This window comes from Malaclemys terrapin, chromosome 8, assembly GCF_027887155.1.
Source record: "Malaclemys terrapin pileata isolate rMalTer1 chromosome 8, rMalTer1.hap1, whole genome shotgun sequence".
Classification (NCBI taxonomy): domain Eukaryota; kingdom Metazoa; phylum Chordata; order Testudines; family Emydidae; genus Malaclemys; species Malaclemys terrapin.
The window spans coordinates 83,367,477-83,385,057 of NC_071512.1; the positions used below are offsets into that span (position 1 = coordinate 83,367,477).

Here is a 17,581-nt window from a genome sequence, read left to right on the forward strand (position 1 = left end):
GCATGTCTGCTCTGAGTACATTTGTGTACAGCTGTACGCTTTTCAGGGACAGATGGGCTTACTGAAGTAAACAAATGCTTCAAAGTCCAATCAATAGAGAGAGAAAATAAAACACTTTTAAAATGTTTTCCATTGAATTCCTGAGTCCAAATAAGGCTTAAAATAAAATTTCATGCACAGATGTAGAAAGTAGTGCTTCTGATTTGCTTATTAATCCTACAAGGGCTGACTTCTGTTATTCAATCAAAGTATCAACATATATTGTGCAGCATAATTGAGAGAAATGTCAAGTAGGGCACTCTCAATTTCTCTGTAATTCAATCAATAACACTCTAATTTTAGGACAAAGCAATGCATATCAAATTTGTTTAGAATTCCATTTTTAATGGCGATTCACCTGGGCATCCCAAAAGATCATTTTTATTGAAGAGGATTAGAAAAATATCAGCAATAGATATGAATTTTGAGAGGCAAACAAAATAAGTTTCTCATAAAGGATTTTGTTATGAGGACCATGAACACAGAACCCAGGGAGCTCTAGCAATATGCATGGTCAGCAAGGTAGCTATGTATTTATGAAGGCCAGCAAGACATGGAAAAGCTAGTATGCTACACACTATACAAGGGTGAGACATTAAATTCTATGTGTGAGAGAGAGCTATAACTTTTACCACAAAATCTCACAGTATCAACCATGTTTACTCTTTCATGGACAGAATGGAAGTAACCATGAGATTTCATAGCTTTTTTTAAAAAACAAAATCTTGTGATAATTAAAGATTTGGGGGGTGACGGGATAGGGAAAAGAGACAGTTCAGAAAAATAAGAACAGGAATAAGAACTTTTTTTTTGGTTTTAGGTTTGAAATGTAGGATCAGCGATCTCTTCCCTCACCTAGACCTCCAAAAGGCCTAGACGACCTTTCTGAAATCCTTCCTAGGGGACCTAACATGAGTCCAACTCTTATGTTGGGCCAACTGCAATTTGCAAACCTTGGGATTTCAGGCATGCTACATGTCAGCACTGTGTTTTTAAGTGCCACAAAGGGCCCAGAGCACTGAAGATTCATATAGAGCAGTCACACACAGCCCAGTAGGGAGAGAACACTAGAACTGATAAATGCATTTTTGTTGGGCATCAGAGAGAAGTAGTTTTGGAAATATAGGGATAGATGTTGGGAAGTAGTAAGAGGGAAGAGAAAAAATGGGAAAGGATAGTGAGACATCACAAGGTTAGGATAAGCATTTGAATGGTAAAGCTTATCTGGACTGATTCATCAAAGCTTCTGGGGGTTGCCAATAGGATAATTCCTGTGACAACGTTGTAACTACTCCTGGTGTCATCACTGGGCAAGCTGCAGTTACAACTTCCTAATCTTCACTTTGGAAAAAATATATATCTATATCTATATCCAGAGTCCAGAGTTACACTAACACAGAATAATTCACGGGGGGCGTCAATGGAATTAAACAAAGCAAACATTTTAAGGAATAGAACAGCTACAAGTTAGAGATCAGCGTAGGCTGCGTTGTGGCACTATACTTCTGATAACTGAAAAAGAAAAAGTCCCTGTAGATAGGAATACCCAATCAGAAGAATATCCACACGTCTCCCTAAAACAGCATAGAAAATTGTTTTAAAGTTTGATAATATTTGCATAATACTTTTCTCTATAGATTGGGCTACTGGAACTGGCTCCACGGAAAAATAACCTCTTGGCTTTTGATTGACCTCATGCTTTGGAATAAGATGCACTGCCCTTTTTCTAGGAATTTGGGAACAGAAATTGTGCTAAAGTAAAAGTGACTTTAATTAAACAAAATAATATTGGTTAGATCAGGATAAAACATAACTCCTCAAAAGTGGGACAAGAAGAAAGGTTACAACGGGTCACCAATATTACACACGGGAGGAACAGTACCAAGGAGTAGTGTATAAAGTAGGCGTCCAACCTACAAAAGGTATAGAAAAAAATCATAAAGCATTCATTTCACAACGACACAGCAATACACAGCAGGGATGAAAACAGGTGGTGATTTGTGTTTGGCCTTTAACGGATGCTGAATAAAGCTAATGTAGTGAAGCAATATAGAGCACTGTTTTGATTTAAGAAGTTTGCATTTCAAAATAATGTGCAAAAACCAATATGGACAGTTTTGACATGGCTTTACTTATGCCAGAACTCATTCCCTTGTGTTTCCAATGTGTATCTTCTGCTACTTGAGAGTTTTTTGCATTTGAGACAAGCTTTGTTTCCTGTCCAAATGAAAGTTTTGGTTTGAGATCAAGAACATTAACCTTAACAACTGGAACAATTTATGGATCAATCACTGTATTGCTAAACTTCACACTGTAAGCATGGCCATTTCTCTGCTTGATTAAAGGAAGAGGGAGAAGTCACTCCAAAAAGTGACCTTAAGAGGAAATGAAAACAGTAGGGAGTGTTGAATTAGTAGAACTTTTAAAAACTCAAACACTCTTCAGTTTAAAAAAACAATTTTAATTATAATTTTAAATACTACTGAATTCTGGCATTAGAAAGGACATTGTGCAAAACTGCTGTAGTGCCACGGACTACTGATTTTTCATTCTGAGTATTACATTTTAAAATATTCTTTTTGAAAGATTATTTCCAGTCATAAAACAAATTGTTTTATTTATGTTAAAGATGAATGTCTATTTCTTTTTCCTATGTGATACTAAGATATTTTATCAATTTAATGATAAATTATTAATTTTGAATTCATGTGCACGTGTGAATGTGCTCCTGAACCTGAAAGCACAAAGCTTTCTTTCAAAATTTAGTAATAATAACTGAGACACTTGCCTCTGATACCTCTGTAGTGGGTTCTGTCATGCACCCAAAGTAACCACACAGCAGGTAGCCTTTCAAGTTGATAATGATTAAAATTGAAGTCAATTCCTTCTTTAGAAAACTGTGAGCCAAACCAATTTGTCAGCAACTGGTACTGGGCAAAAGAACAAATTTCTATCTAGCCTACTGAATAGCTAATTCAAGTTTGTTTCTTGAAAAACAGTAGCCTTAAAAGCCAAACACTTAAGAACACAGACAGACACTTGGCCAGCATCACACTATGGCTTCCTTCCACACTTCGTGAAGCTAATTGGAGGCCCTCGTCTGTAAGTGCTCTGCATGCATAATGGTTCTGTAGGCCATAAACATATGCTTCTTTTGCATGTAATAGCGCTCCAGCATTAAGTGTGAAGGCTGAAGGAAGTGAACAAGAACAAAAAAGTTTGTACTTACTGTAAGGAACACATTCATACTGAACTTCAAGATATTTGTACGTTCCAGGACAAGGATCAGGAAACACATCTGACCCAGTAACTACTATACACTGTGTTCGGTTGTTGCACCTGTAAGTGGAACAAGAAGTAAGCTAATTAATTTAAAACGAGATTTTAGTTTGCAAGTTTATACCAAAATAGTGTAATACAGAGCAGACTCCTTTCATACTTGGGCAATCCAATCAATAAGGAAACAGAAATAATTAATATCAGATCAGTTAACATCCATAAATAAAGTTTCAAGATAATATTTCAGTTCAAGCTTCATACCCTTAGATCTGGGAGTCAATGTTACTCCAAATATTAACTCCACCCCTTTGATTGAGGTAACTACCCCACTGGCTCCATACTGCTACTCAATGAAGCATGTAATAAATCAATAGGGAGCACTGTTTTGATGTGAGATGTTTGCATATTAAAATAACATGAAATAATCAATATGAATAGTTTTGACGTTGCTTTGCTTATGCCAGAACCAATTCCCTTGCTCTTTAGATATGTACGTGCTGCTGAATGTTTGTTTTCTGTACCGAAAGAGAGCTGTGATTTTGTTTTGAGGGGTTACTACAGATCAAGAACATGAACTTTCACACTCATGGAAGTTTAATGAACAATCAATGTATTACTAAACTTCCCATTGCAAACATGGCTATTTCTCTGTTGGATTATAGGAAGTAGGAGAAGTCACTGCAAAGAATGACCTGATAAGGATATTTTAAAATAACAGTTAAAACTGCTGAATCATCAGAGAGTTGTTTAAACTGAAATAACCTCCAAGAAAAAAAAAAAGCTCTTTATTAAAACAGTTAACAGATCACTTTAGAAACCTACTGAATTGTGCCATTAGATAGAACTTTGCACAAAAGCTTTCGTGGTAGACAGGAACAACTGCTTTTTAAATTATTTTGTACAAAAAATAGTAATGGTTAAAACTGGCAACTGTTTTAGACTGTTGTTCAGATTTAAAAATATAGAAGAGATATTAGGTTGGCATTTGAAAGGCAACATCATCAGATAGCTTCACCAGAGCTATGCGAAACTTAAGGTGTTTTTCTTTATTTTCTTAAGTGTCCTATGAAAAGAAACAGGAAAGTAAAAGGTCAGATAGTTTGGTGTCTAAAAAGAAAAGAGCTTGGCTCATCTTCTCATGGGTGAGTTTTGTTTGTTAGCAAACTGAATAAAGAACATAAGAAAGGTCATACTGGGTCAGACCAAAGATCCATCTAGTCCAGTATTCTGTCTACCGACAGTGGCCAATGCCAGGTGCCCCAGAGGGAGTGAACCTAACAGGTAATGCTCAAGTGATCTCTCTCCTCCCATCCATCTCCACCTTCTGACAAACAGAGGCTAGGGACACCATTCCTTACCCATCCCGGCTAATAGCCATTAATGGACTTAACCTCCATGAATTTATCTAGTTCTCTTTTAAACCCAGTTATAGCCCTAGCCTTCACAACCTCATCAGGCAAGGAGTTCCACATGTTGACTGTGCGCTGTGTGAAGCAGAACTTCCTTTTGTTTTAAACCTGCTGCCCATTAATTTCATTTGGTGGCCTCTAGTTCTTATATTATGGGAACAAGAAAATAACTTTTCCTTATTCACTTTCTCCACACCACTCATGATTTTATATACCTCTATCATATCCCCCCTTAGTCTCCTCTTTTCCAAGCTGAAAAGTCCTAGCCTCTTTAATCTCTCCTCATATGGGACCCGTTCCAAACCCTAATCATTTTAGTTGCCCTTCTCTGAACCTTTTCTAATGTCAGTATATCTTTTTTTGAGATAAGGAGACCACATTTGTATGCAGTATTCAAGATGTGGGCGTACCGTGGATTTATATAAGGGAAATAAGATATTTTCCGTCTTATTCTCTATCCCTTTTTGAATGATTCCTAACATCCTGTTTGCTTTTTTGACTGCCGCTGCACACTCCATGGATGTCTTCAGAGAACTATCCACGATGAATCCAAGATCTCTTTCCTGATTAGTTGTAGCTAAATTAGCCCCCATCATATCGTATGTTATTTTTTCCAATGTGCATTACTTTACATTTACCGACATTAAATTTCATTTGCCAGAAAGCCAGAACTTTAAATAATAGTCTAGCCTTTGACTCCAGCTGTATATCAACTTCTCTATTACTATGAGTTCCCACACTCCTGAATACGAGGTTGCAAGTTAAGGTAATCCATCTTGTGTCAATGCTTTTCCACAGCTATCCACTACAAACAGGTGTGAGATCATTCTGTTCTTTAATTCATAATACCTCTAAATTGGTAAAGCAAGTATAACTTAAGAAATCATGGGAACATATTTTTCTTATTTGAGGACTATACCATTCAAATGGTAGTGCAGAACTGTGTGTGTCACAGTGAGCCATCTTCTTTCCTGGCCAAGTAAACCCAGAAGCCAGGACTCTACTAACTTCACTAGTGTGGCTTTTGAAGTAGTAGACAAGTACATTTTCCTCTGAACACCAGGAAGCTGGTGGTTGTGCACAGGATTGGGGGATGGCCAGGATTTCTTGCATGGTCTGTTGAACCATGAGAACACCACACGGAGCTATGTGGAGACCCCTGTTGCTTTTGTGCTGCCCTCCCTCCCCTCCCCCACACACCTGCCATGCTATTGAAGGCTGCCTGCCCAACCAACATGCATCCTGATTCTCTGAGTGAAAACCACAGAGCACTAGCTACAGCTGCTCAAAGGGGCAATGCAATATCTTTCACAAACTACAACATACATTGTGTGGAGAACATGTTACAAAGTGTGGCTTATCCCAACTCATACCCAATCCCTGTTGGTCGCTGAGCCACACATTGCTGAGGCTCTGTATAGAGAGCTACTGAGAGGAAATATACTCTTATGAATCAATGCTGGAGAACACACAGTGTAGGTGCCTTTGGCCCTCCATGCACTCTCCAAATTAGGGCCTTCCTGTTCTCTTATGCATTGTGTGAGGGACTGGGGAAGTAGAAAAAGGAATACCAAACTTACATAGTCACCACTCTAATTACTACTTCATCATTTTGAGATGCCATGAGAATCAAGTGTGTAATACACAGCCAAATTCTATTACACTATTAGAAGCTGTGCAACAAAGTCTCTCTGTCTTGCTCTCCTCTCCTTCACCTGCCATCCTGTTGAGAAAGAGAAACCCTATTCTGAAAGCTGCTAGCTCACAGGGTTTTCCAACCTCAAATAAATATGGAAATAAAGGTACTGCCAATTGGTAAAAATGTATTAGACACCATTAGAGAAGGAGTGTCATTAATAATTAACTTGAAGTACATTCATTGTAACCGATGTCGTCTTTTCTAACCAGTATAATGTTAGCTTGGTCCATCTATCCAAATCTATTTTAAAATTGTTCTAGCTATAGGCAAGTCATTAAATTTGTATAGTTTCCTAGAATGTGGGAGTATTTGAGTGTTCTGTGTCCACCTACATTTATAGTTCCCTTACATATTTTTAGATGCTCATTTGTGAATTCTCTGATTTTTTATATATCCCAAAATTTTAATTTTTAAAAACACATTAGGACTTTATATTGGAAGGTCCCTTAAAAATTAACAGGCCTAAACAGTCTGAATTTTTTTTATATGGAGATATACCTATCCCAAAGAACTGGAAGGGACCCTGAAAGATCATTAAGTCCAGCCCCCTGCCTTCACTAGCAGGACCACCTACTGATTTTGCCCCAGATTCCTAAGTGGCTCCCTCAAGGATTGAACTCATAACCCTGGGTTTAGCAAGCCAATGCTCAAACCACTGAGCTATCCTTCCCCCCCTCTTGGTCTGCACTACCAATTTACATGAATTTTCCAAACCCCTGAGTGACAATTATATGGACCAACCCGCAGTGCTATGTTGACAGGAGGGATTCTCCCTTCAACACAGCTGTCACCTCTCGAGGAGGCGAAGGCTCTACACCGAAGTTCTCCCATCAGCTTAGGTAGCATCACCACTCAGTGCTGCCGCTGCAGCACTATAAGTGGAGACAAGCCCTCAGTGTAGCATCATCTGAGCACAAAGACTAATTTCTGCTAACCACCACTTTTGTACGCAGTTCCCGCTTTTTTAATCTTTGTTAAATACACCACAATGAGAACAAAGAGGGGAGATACTATGCATCCTTAAGACTCTTAAGAGTCTGATTCCTAGGCTGCATGACTCACCTGCAACTTCCACTGACTTCCTAAGAAGCTGGAGTTCACTGTTATTTTATTATTTCATTTTATTAACTTGTACAAGAATAAGTAAGATGTTATATCAGGAATTAAGGATGGCGCTCTTTAATTATTTTCTAGTTTGCTGAGAAAAGCATTTAAAAGAAAAACACTTGTAATGAATCCCAGTCCTTCCTGAACATTTCAGGTTTTTTCCAGTGAACAGGAATAACACCCTTTTAAATTTTCAACATAAAAATGTATATAAAATATTAATAATTACCAAGAAAAATTAATTTTAGCCTCCAGAGACTGTCACTCTAAATAATTAAGGATTAACAGTAACCTTTAAGGCACCCACAATATTTACAAAGACTTATGATACAATGAATTTGTCACTTAAAAGCAAATAAACCTGATTTGTGCAAGACTTTATATAAATGCAGTGATAACTGATTTGTAAAGACTAGTATATGAATTAAATTAGAAACCCTAGTTAAGCAGAGATTAACTGCAATGCTGAAGGAATGACTACCTAGCCCGTTATGTTAACAAAGGAAAGAATTTTCCAGGAGGAAATGTAAGTAGTACGCTAGCCTGCTGGAATATAATGTTAAGGTGTAATTGTGTACTCTACCACTGCCTTTTCGCTATCATTTTAGTATGAATGAAAAGGTTAAATTTTCATAATGCAGAGATGTCACTTATGGTAATCTGAAATCAAACACAGAGTTAAATTAACAGTTACAGAACAATGTTGAACTCCATTCACCTCAGGAGGATGATTGTACAAATGTAGGAATGCTCCTTCACACATCAGATGAAAATGAGAGAAAATGGTAAATGAAACAAGTAGCAGTATGGCTGCAGCAAGTATTTTTACCCACCACAAATCTCTTCCTGTACTATATGTTACCTTCATGTGTTCAGCTTTAAAGACAGCCGTACTTTCCATGCTAATTTGTTTGCATTTAAACTCTAATCTTGACTTGTACAATTCCCAACAAATTGCTTCTGCTCTTCTTTTGATTATCTTATGCTCATTATTATACTTTACCAAGTGCAAAGTATGGAGATGAGATTCCTCGTGTAATGTATTGTGTGAGGTGTTTTAATCAATAGTCTTATTCTGCTGATTAAGCAGGGGCTTCTGTTTTGGCAAGATAACATTAGTTTCTTCTGTCATGCTCCAAAAGCCATTGGGAATCTTCAGCAGATCATTAGATATGCTACAATAAAGCTTTCGTACATTCTCTTTTCTTCCTTAAATTACTTCTTCACTGTCCTATCATTCCCCGTCACTGTTGGCATTGCATTATTATTACAGTTCCCCTGAAACATGCACTAGAGCTATGTCTCCAGGCCATAGAATGCCATTTTCAATTGAGGCTTCTGCTTGAAAATATAAATTAAGAAAATTTCATTATCTTCTGCCAGGGGCCATTATTCACTACTGTTCTAAGGAAGATTAAAAATGCAAAATCTGCGGACATGAACAAAAACTCCAGCATTAAAACGAAAAGCGCGGTATATCATGGCAGAACTGGAAAACTAAAGTAGTACTGAAATTTGGAAAGTCATACACTGGCATGACTTTAACATTAGATGGCTCACACAGCTTGAATAAGGGGAGGTCGTATTTAAATATAATCTATAAGGTTCCTTTTAGCGGACATAGGAAATAATTCCCATTTATTAACTTCTCTTTCTAAAGCTTTGTGTTTTGAGCATATAATCTAACAAGTATAATAATGTACCATAAAAAAATCAATGGCATGTCAAAGAGGACAAAAGTTCAGGTCAAAACTCTGAGGTTATCAGAATATTTTTGTCCATGTATTCTTAATTCTGGATATTTTTGTGAATGCAACTTTTCATGAAGTAAATATGTAATACTGAGCAGTCATCATCAGTACACAGAAGACACAAGCTTACAAAACAGTTAACTGACAAACAGATAAAGGAATAAAACTATTTTTAAAATGTTTTTGAAACTGAAAATCAGATTTCTTTGCGCCTTGCTCTGATGACAAATTGATTAAATAATTTATAGGGCTCTATCTTGCATGGTAATATGGTCCTGCATACTGCCTACAGCAGCCTGTTTTCATCCACTTGAGGGATGAAAGCAGACTGAGTTGAGTTGAGTGAGTAGCTGCTTCTCTTGCTGTTCCTGCTCATTTCCCCACCCCTTGTGCCTCAGGTAATGAAGACTGGATGGGGTTGATGGATGTGTTATGGCCAAAGCAGATATATATCCCACATGTTGCAGTGCAACAACATCCTTTTAAATAGAAAAAATAGTGCAGACCCAGAGCCTAGCTTTAGAGATACTCCTGATGGGCCTGCAATTGAGATATCCAATGCACTTGCATTTTCACATGCACAATGGTCGTGCTAACTTTCCCAATATTAATATGTAAATTACATGTATGTACACAATGTTTTTGAAAAAATTCAAATTCAAATATAAGCATTAGCATTACTTTACATGGGAAGAGGCATGGACTAATACTTTGAGAATCTGACTCAAGTCAGCAACTTCCAAATTCTAATTCCAGCTCTGACAACGACTGCTTGTGTGTCTTCAACAGGTCACTTATCCACACTGCTTTAGTATCCTCAGCTGTAAAATGGGAATATCAATTTAAATAAATTGTCAGGGATGTGGGGATAACAGAAATTAATTAAAGCACTGATACTGCAAAAACTTATGCACATGATTAACTTTACACACTAGAAGAAGTCCCATTGCAGTCAAGGCTCTATATGCAGTCACTGGGACGACTCTCGGTGAGTAAAGTTATGGAGGAAGATAAGTCTTTGCAGGACTGCCAAACATCTCTGAAGATGTCAAGCACAATTTAAGTGCTAGTTTTTTTCTAATTTAGCCTTAGAAAGTTACATAGACAACACAAAGTAGCAAGAACATTATATTCCTGGGATCCAACGTTTTAAAAATACATATACTTTACTACATGCTATGACTAATACTTTACTACATGCTAGATATGATACCTAAACAGTTGGTAAACTGAGCTTATCCTAATCCCAAAAGAGAAATTGTCAAGAAAGAAAGCCCTAAAGAACCAATATTAGCTTTGGCCGTTGAGCTCAGGTTTAAGAGGTGTGCGGCAGTCATTGTTGCAACATCAATGTTGCTATAGAAATAGTAACAATACAACAGTCAACACATGCAGAGAGGGTGAACATCTCCCCCTGCCTGCAAAGCACAACCCTCTGACAGACTGATATGCGACTGCATACCTGGCTTTTTAAAAGTAAAGTATGCCTCACTGGCAATTTTCTTACTACTGTGTATAGGACGCCTTCGTTTGCAAGATAGTAACCCCTAAGATTATTCCTTTAAAAGAAAATAGCACCCACTTTACTCAGCTCAAAGGGAAACCAGAAATCGACCTGCTTTGATGTTGGTTTTAACAATCAGAAGAAAAATGGGAGATGGATGTGCACATATGAGAACAGAATTTGGCCCTTAGCAATTTGCTTAAATGTTAGAGATCTTTCTGACTCTTAAACCATTATTAAGGCAGCCCAGAAATTGGTTTGCAGACTCACATTGCTGGTCTCACAATTTACATCACTCCTTGGCCGGTCTGAATGAAAAAACATTTCGAAATAATACATTTTTTTCAGTTTTTTTTTTTTTTTTTTTGAGACAGTTGATTACTATCCACAATTCTGACACTACTGGGTTGAGAAAAATATAATATTGATGATTTGTTGAGTCTTACTAATTACTAAGTCAACATAACATTAGGAAGCTAAATGCTGTGTAATTAATATGGCAAAAGGAGATGTTCCATAGTGACGTTCCCATTTGTCACATAAATATGAAGTCATAATTCATAAGTAATATCTGCTGCCTATTGCATTGTAATTTTGTAGGATTCTCAGGATTAAAACTGTTAAGATTTAACAATTGCTTTGAAGGATAAACATTTAAATTTGTTAAATTACAAGAAAAAGTGTATCTCCCACAATCTCCTTCATAGGATTATCTCCTCTGATTCAATATCAATAGATGCATATTAGATTTGTATGCTGAAGTAAGCCTCATTTTTCTTGATTTCAACCTCACACTTTTAACAATTTTTAATGTGTTGATCTAGCTGCTTTTTAGTATTCATGTTTTCAAAATTCAAAGCAGCCAAATGTTAGAAACGGGAAACTTTAAACTATTCTTAGTTACTCACAGATAATTTATCAGCTAGATTACTCTTGCCATAATTCATTCCTATTTTAAAGCTTTGTTTATTGACGTGAATGCCAGTACTACAGGGACACCATAAACTTGATATCAAGCCAATTAAAATATGAGTTAAAAGGATTTTCAGGTATTTCATCTATCCCTAGATTCTCTGCCGATTATGTGGTTTTACAAACACATTTTCCTATTTTTAAGAAATGTTTCTCTCTCCCTTATTGCTGTGGAAAAGACCTATTAAAACAGGGGACACTGATGATCTAACTGGCTATGCTCTATACAGGAGATACAGTGAAACTAACTATACACAAAGTGTAGTCAGATATAGAAAGAACACAAAATATAATAATTCCTTTTTCTTTAATATCTTTCATGTATAGTAATTTTAGGTATTACTTATAAATCTAATATAAAAGAAAATCGTCTCTAGTCCTCAGACGAAGAATGATCTTAAGTAGACCATCTCCTCTTTTATTTTCCTGGGCTAAATTCTTGCAATGAATTCTAGCTGTGCATGCAAACAAAAAAAGGGAAGTGTGACAGCATGAAGAAGAAATCAGCTACGTACTAAATAGGATTTCCGCTGCATTTCTGGCTGGGGTGGGGGAGCTGGAATAAAAACATATACATGTTTATTTTACTTTATTTGTTGCAAGTGAGGGCACAGCATAGGGAGAATGGCAGTGTAAATTTGGTAAAGGACAAACCTAAGCATAAGCAGACCCTGGTTAACAGACGCTGTGGGGTGCTCTGTACAAAGCACTCAAGTAAACCATTTCACCACTGAAAAGGAGTAAATAAGACACGGGTGTGCTTATCTAGCTATGTAAGCTAAGTATTATCAAAGTATTTGAGTAAGTGACACAGATTATCCTCATTTGTCCTTCCCCACAGGTACTGGATAATTTTTCTCCCCGTCTTTTTTTTCCAACTCTTTTCCCCTGGTTAATAGGGCAAGTAAGCCAGTTTTTTAGAGTAACACCTCTACTTGGGCGAGCATATGCAGATATTCAGGCTAATGCTTACCAGGATTCTCACAAAAACCGGCACTGTTTTAGGTGCAGGCATTGTCTTTTGGAAGCTATGCAGGTTTCAGAAGAGGATTTGGTGCTAATGTAGTCAAATTACATTCTAATATTAATTTCTAACATACAACACTATAGTACAAAATACAAAAAGTGTAGGGGGGGGGGGAACCTAACCCCAATTTTTCCCTCTCATGCTTAGTACTGTAATGAACACACAAAGATAAAAAGCACCGGATGATAGTAAAAATTATTTTATGCTCATTTCTGCAACCCTGTAATTCTTTATCATCCATGGGCTGGCATTTACTATTTTCATAATGTAGTTAAAAGTTTTACAACTTAAGACTGCTTCCTACTCGCTTTAATGTGATTCTCTGAGTAATATGTATTGTACCATAAATTATGAAAGTATGCATAGATTTATTCTACAAGTTAACTTATACAGATCTTGAATGCATCTTAAAATTGCCCCTCAAATCCCCCTTTATTACTAATATAAGCAATTTTAAAGTTACAATGGCTATTTGTTAATACAACTTCTGATACTTCAGGCACTTTGATAATTCCTTATAATTTGACTGGACCTTTGCATCAGTTTAATGCAAATTAGGTTTGACTCACTCAGGGTCTTATTAATCTAGCACAACTCTCGTTTGTAGAATTGCACACTCAACATAAATGTAGATTAGTTTTAGTAAGACAGTAAGCCTTATTTACGTACAGAGCAGGCCACTGAGACCAGGTTGAATTCACCGGGTCACCAGGTCTCACTATACAGTGGAGAGAAAAGCATAATTCCAAAATTAAAAAAATCTAACTGATCTTTAAACATCAATATTATGTTCGTAATTTCAAAACTTCCTCTTGAATAATTAAAAAAAATATTTGACCTGTATCAATTAGGAGCAATTATGTATAAAAATGTTCACCTACTGCAGTTTGCACATAGAGAAATGATCACATTTTTAACAAGGGAAATGGGAAATCGCTATGGGATGCCCTAGTTAGATTAAATTAGCAAGAAACTTGTTACCAGAACATATAAAAGATACAGCATAATAAGATATGACCTTGCAAAGGAACCTTGGAGCCAATCTGTGATATTCTTCCCCCCATAACCCTTGCTAATTATCTGCAAAGTTAGCGACCCTTTTGTGGCAGGTTATTTTTCTTCAAATAGTGTGAGTATTTTCGCTTTTAAATATTTAATTAGTCTTATGATATAAGAATTGTTGCACATGCCAAGTGCTTCAATTTCCAGACTGTGTTCCTCCTAATTATACTCAGATTTAGGTTGGTCATCCCAAACCTCTCGCTCTTGTAATTATTTACTCCTTAAAGATCATTCAGTGGAGAAATATTTTTCACCCTTATGGCTCTTCCTTTCCACAAATGGCTTTTCTGGTCCGTTAATTACCCACTCAGAGGATTAGAGTTTGTAATAATGCAAAAGAACCTGCATGTAAGATGAGTTTTACAGGGTGAAAAAGAATAAATTGTTTTTAGTAAACCTGCCCTGGAGAACACCCCTTTTGGGTTATGATTTTCATCAACAAAGGCACTGTGCCATCACTAGGTATCTGCTGATTTCACAGGGTTATGGCAGTGATTCAGGTGTGCAGCTAAACAGACCTCCAGAGGCAAAATACATAACAAGAGTTGAAATCTTAGGCCCAAAGATAACTAATTTCATCACTTCCTTTTATTTTAGTTTTTTAAGGGTACTCATTAGACTACAATCTGACAGCAACATCGCAACGGTTTTTAAACCGTTTCTTCACGTTTCAGTCTGGGCTTTATGGCTTTATAGGAATATATGTTGAACTGATGACTAAAAACAAAATTAGAGCCTTTTGATTTCATCTGTTGATTTCTTTTCCCAATATGGTTTAAAACTTGAGACAGAAGTGCTGTCTCTTGTAGGGTCTTCAATCAACTCAGTAACAGTGGTGTCATTTTCATTAAAATGTATCTCAAAGTCCTTACTACAAGTACTGTCTTTTATTCAGCGGAAAGCCTGTCACAAAAGCACAGTTATTCATTATCCACAGTGATGTCTGGATCTAATTATCATCTGGAAAGCTCACTAGGCTTCCAGGTACAAGACTTCCTCAGGAAAGGTATCTTCCCATTCTTCTAACTCAAGAAGTACAGTGCTACTTTTTTCCCCTCTTTTTTGATTTGCATTTAGATTAAATTACTTGTTTAAACTGTTTTTTTTTTCTGAATCCTAGTGTGCCCAGTCTTAACCCAATGAAGTAGGGTGGATTTTTGTTTGTTTGCTTGCTTTTACATTTGCAGAAATGGGTGTCTTGTGGTTTTTACATACAAAATAAAGCAGGCTCACCTGCGTAAGAAATGTATGAAAAAATTCTCTAGCTCATCTCTATCAACTTGGAGCTAATCTTTAATTGCGACAGAAATATTTATAATCTAATCCTTTTATCAAACTACCTACCACTGCAGGAGTCTCATGTGTTTGCACAATTAAAACCCCCATGTTAGCTATATATAATACTGCATTACATTTAATGCAAATCCTTTTCTATTGAAATTAGCATTGGGCTGACAGCAGGAAGTGGCTGATAAGAAAGCAACAAGGCATTGCTGATGGCATTCATGATAACTGAACACTAACTCATACGTATTCTGTCTACAGCATATTACCCAAAGTGCTCTTTTTTAAATGCGACTCCAGGAGGTGTCCTTTTGCTATATCTGTCACAAAGGCAGTGAAATTATCTAAGAAAGCTAAATATACAAAGTAAATGATGGTTTTCATGCCCATCTGTGATGCTGGCACTAGAATAATACACTGAAGGCAATATCTGTGCTGCTACATTCTAGATAAGAAAACACCTACAGCTTTGGAAGCATAATAGTACAGCGGAGTTCACTGTATATAAGAAATGAAGTTCACATCAGAAAGATGATGGGTAGAGAACTGGTCATTATTACTTTTAAATTAGAAAATAATTGAGTCCAAAATGGCTTGTTGTTAAACAGAAACATGGTCTCATACAAATCCTGGGGTTAGGAAGCACAGTTTGATTTATGCTGAAACAATAGTTTCACAGTGCTGATAAAATGCTTAGATTAAATACATTTTCAAAATCACTGTCCCTTCAGCTAAAAGTGAGAAAGAGAACGTTATATTGGAAGTAATGAATGGTAAGGTTAAAGGATCTTAATTGCACAGACTGCCACTAATAATTTAATATGGAAGCTTTTGCACAAGGAAAAAGTACATATCTTGCCAGATGAGATATTATATGTTTTTAATAAATATTAAGGTCTCTCACTGCAAGATGTTTAAGCTAAAAGAGTTTGGGCAGGGACGCCAGGTTCTTGTTGCATGTAGCAAAGGGCTGAGATTATAATATCCCCTACATTTGTTCAAAAAATGCTTTTTTTTAAATCCGCAATTCATCTTTTAAGGCTTTTAGAGACTATGTATGTATTAAGAAATTAAAACTGTAGGTATAACTGCCATACTTTAGTGACAAACTTGAAAAAATATATGACTCCAGATAGTAAATTTGAAGTGCAGAATTCTGTACCATAGTTGTGTTATGAAACAGATTTGACACTGCAAATTTATATGAGATAAGAATTCCCCCCCATTGATGTTTCCCAAGCAAACTAAAAATATTACATGAGTACTGAGTAAAATATTCAGTCTATGCTACACTCTAAGACTGCATTAACTTCATAGCAGTAACTTGTTTTATAGGCTCAGTTCATCATGACCTATAAAATGTTAGGTTGAAGTGCTTTAAATATCTGCTAACACCATGTGCAAGTCTGGGAGTACAAGGCAGTGTGCTGTGATGCGGCAAAGACAGTACTCTTCTGAGAAACTAGCACGCACTTTTATGTCACTGATCTAAACAGGGTGAGCATGTTAAATAATGTATGACACAGGCAGCAAATCTTTATATGAAACTGAAGTTCTAGTTAGGATTTTTAGTTTTGTTTTAGCACTGAGATATTTTTAATCTTTTTTAAGACTACAAACCCTAAAAAGTTAGATTTTATTGTAAATGTAATAATATATATTTATATATACACATTTAGTATATTCAAGGTTATTACATTTCATAAAAGAACACTTTGTGGCTCCCCTTTAATTTGTGGGTCCAGATTTTTTTGGCGGGGTGGGGGGGGGGGGGAAGAGGTGTATTATTGGTCTACATAAAAAAAAGGATAAAGACTGGAATTACTATGTCTTTCAGTAATCATGGTCAATTTATTAAGTAATTAGTTGCAACTTCATTATTTAAAAAGAAAGAAAGAAAGAAAGAAAGAAAGAAAGAAAGAAAGAAAGAAAGAAAGAAAGAAAAAGAAAGATTCTGTAACATCATACTGTTCCTCACATCTTTGGCCCTTAAACTTTTTCAGTTCAGTAACCTCATTAATGTCAAAATGCCATCAGAATGTCTGTCCAATTTAAGACTATAGCTTGGGCAAATGCAAGATCTATGGAGTTCAATAAAAGATGTTTTCTTATTGCATTTAACTAAAAAGCTTAATTGAAATACAAAGATCAGTGCGCTCTTTAAGCTCTGTGGAAGAAGTAAACTTCCAGAATGCGTACATTTCTACATTACTCTGTGGCCACTTTTTAACTTCTAAATCCTTGTTTTTCTTTCTTTTCTTTTTCTCTCCAGCTAAATTCTCTTAATTCTTCTAAATTCTATAGCAATAAACATTTGCATTATTAACACTGAAAGGTTTTTAGATGATGTCATTGCTAGCACTAATTTCATAACACTAAAAAGTTCTCATAATTCTACTTAAACATATTTTTCAATTCACATGAAATCTGTTAATTTAAGATCTACAC

The 17,581-nt window shown here is 36.2% G+C and overlaps 1 protein-coding gene across 22 annotated transcripts in view; it reads right to left on the bottom strand.

The window, feature by feature from the left end:
• Positions 1 to 17,581, bottom strand: part of ADGRL2 (adhesion G protein-coupled receptor L2) — a 476,523-nt gene that overhangs the window by 59,191 nt on the left and 399,751 nt on the right. For all 22 annotated transcript variants that reach the window (XM_054036673.1, XM_054036671.1, XM_054036669.1 and 19 more), the window contains one exon: positions 3,269 to 3,378. In XM_054036673.1, coding sequence (XP_053892648.1) covers positions 3,269 to 3,378 — 110 coding nt within the window. The remainder of the gene's footprint in view (positions 1 to 3,268; positions 3,379 to 17,581) is intronic.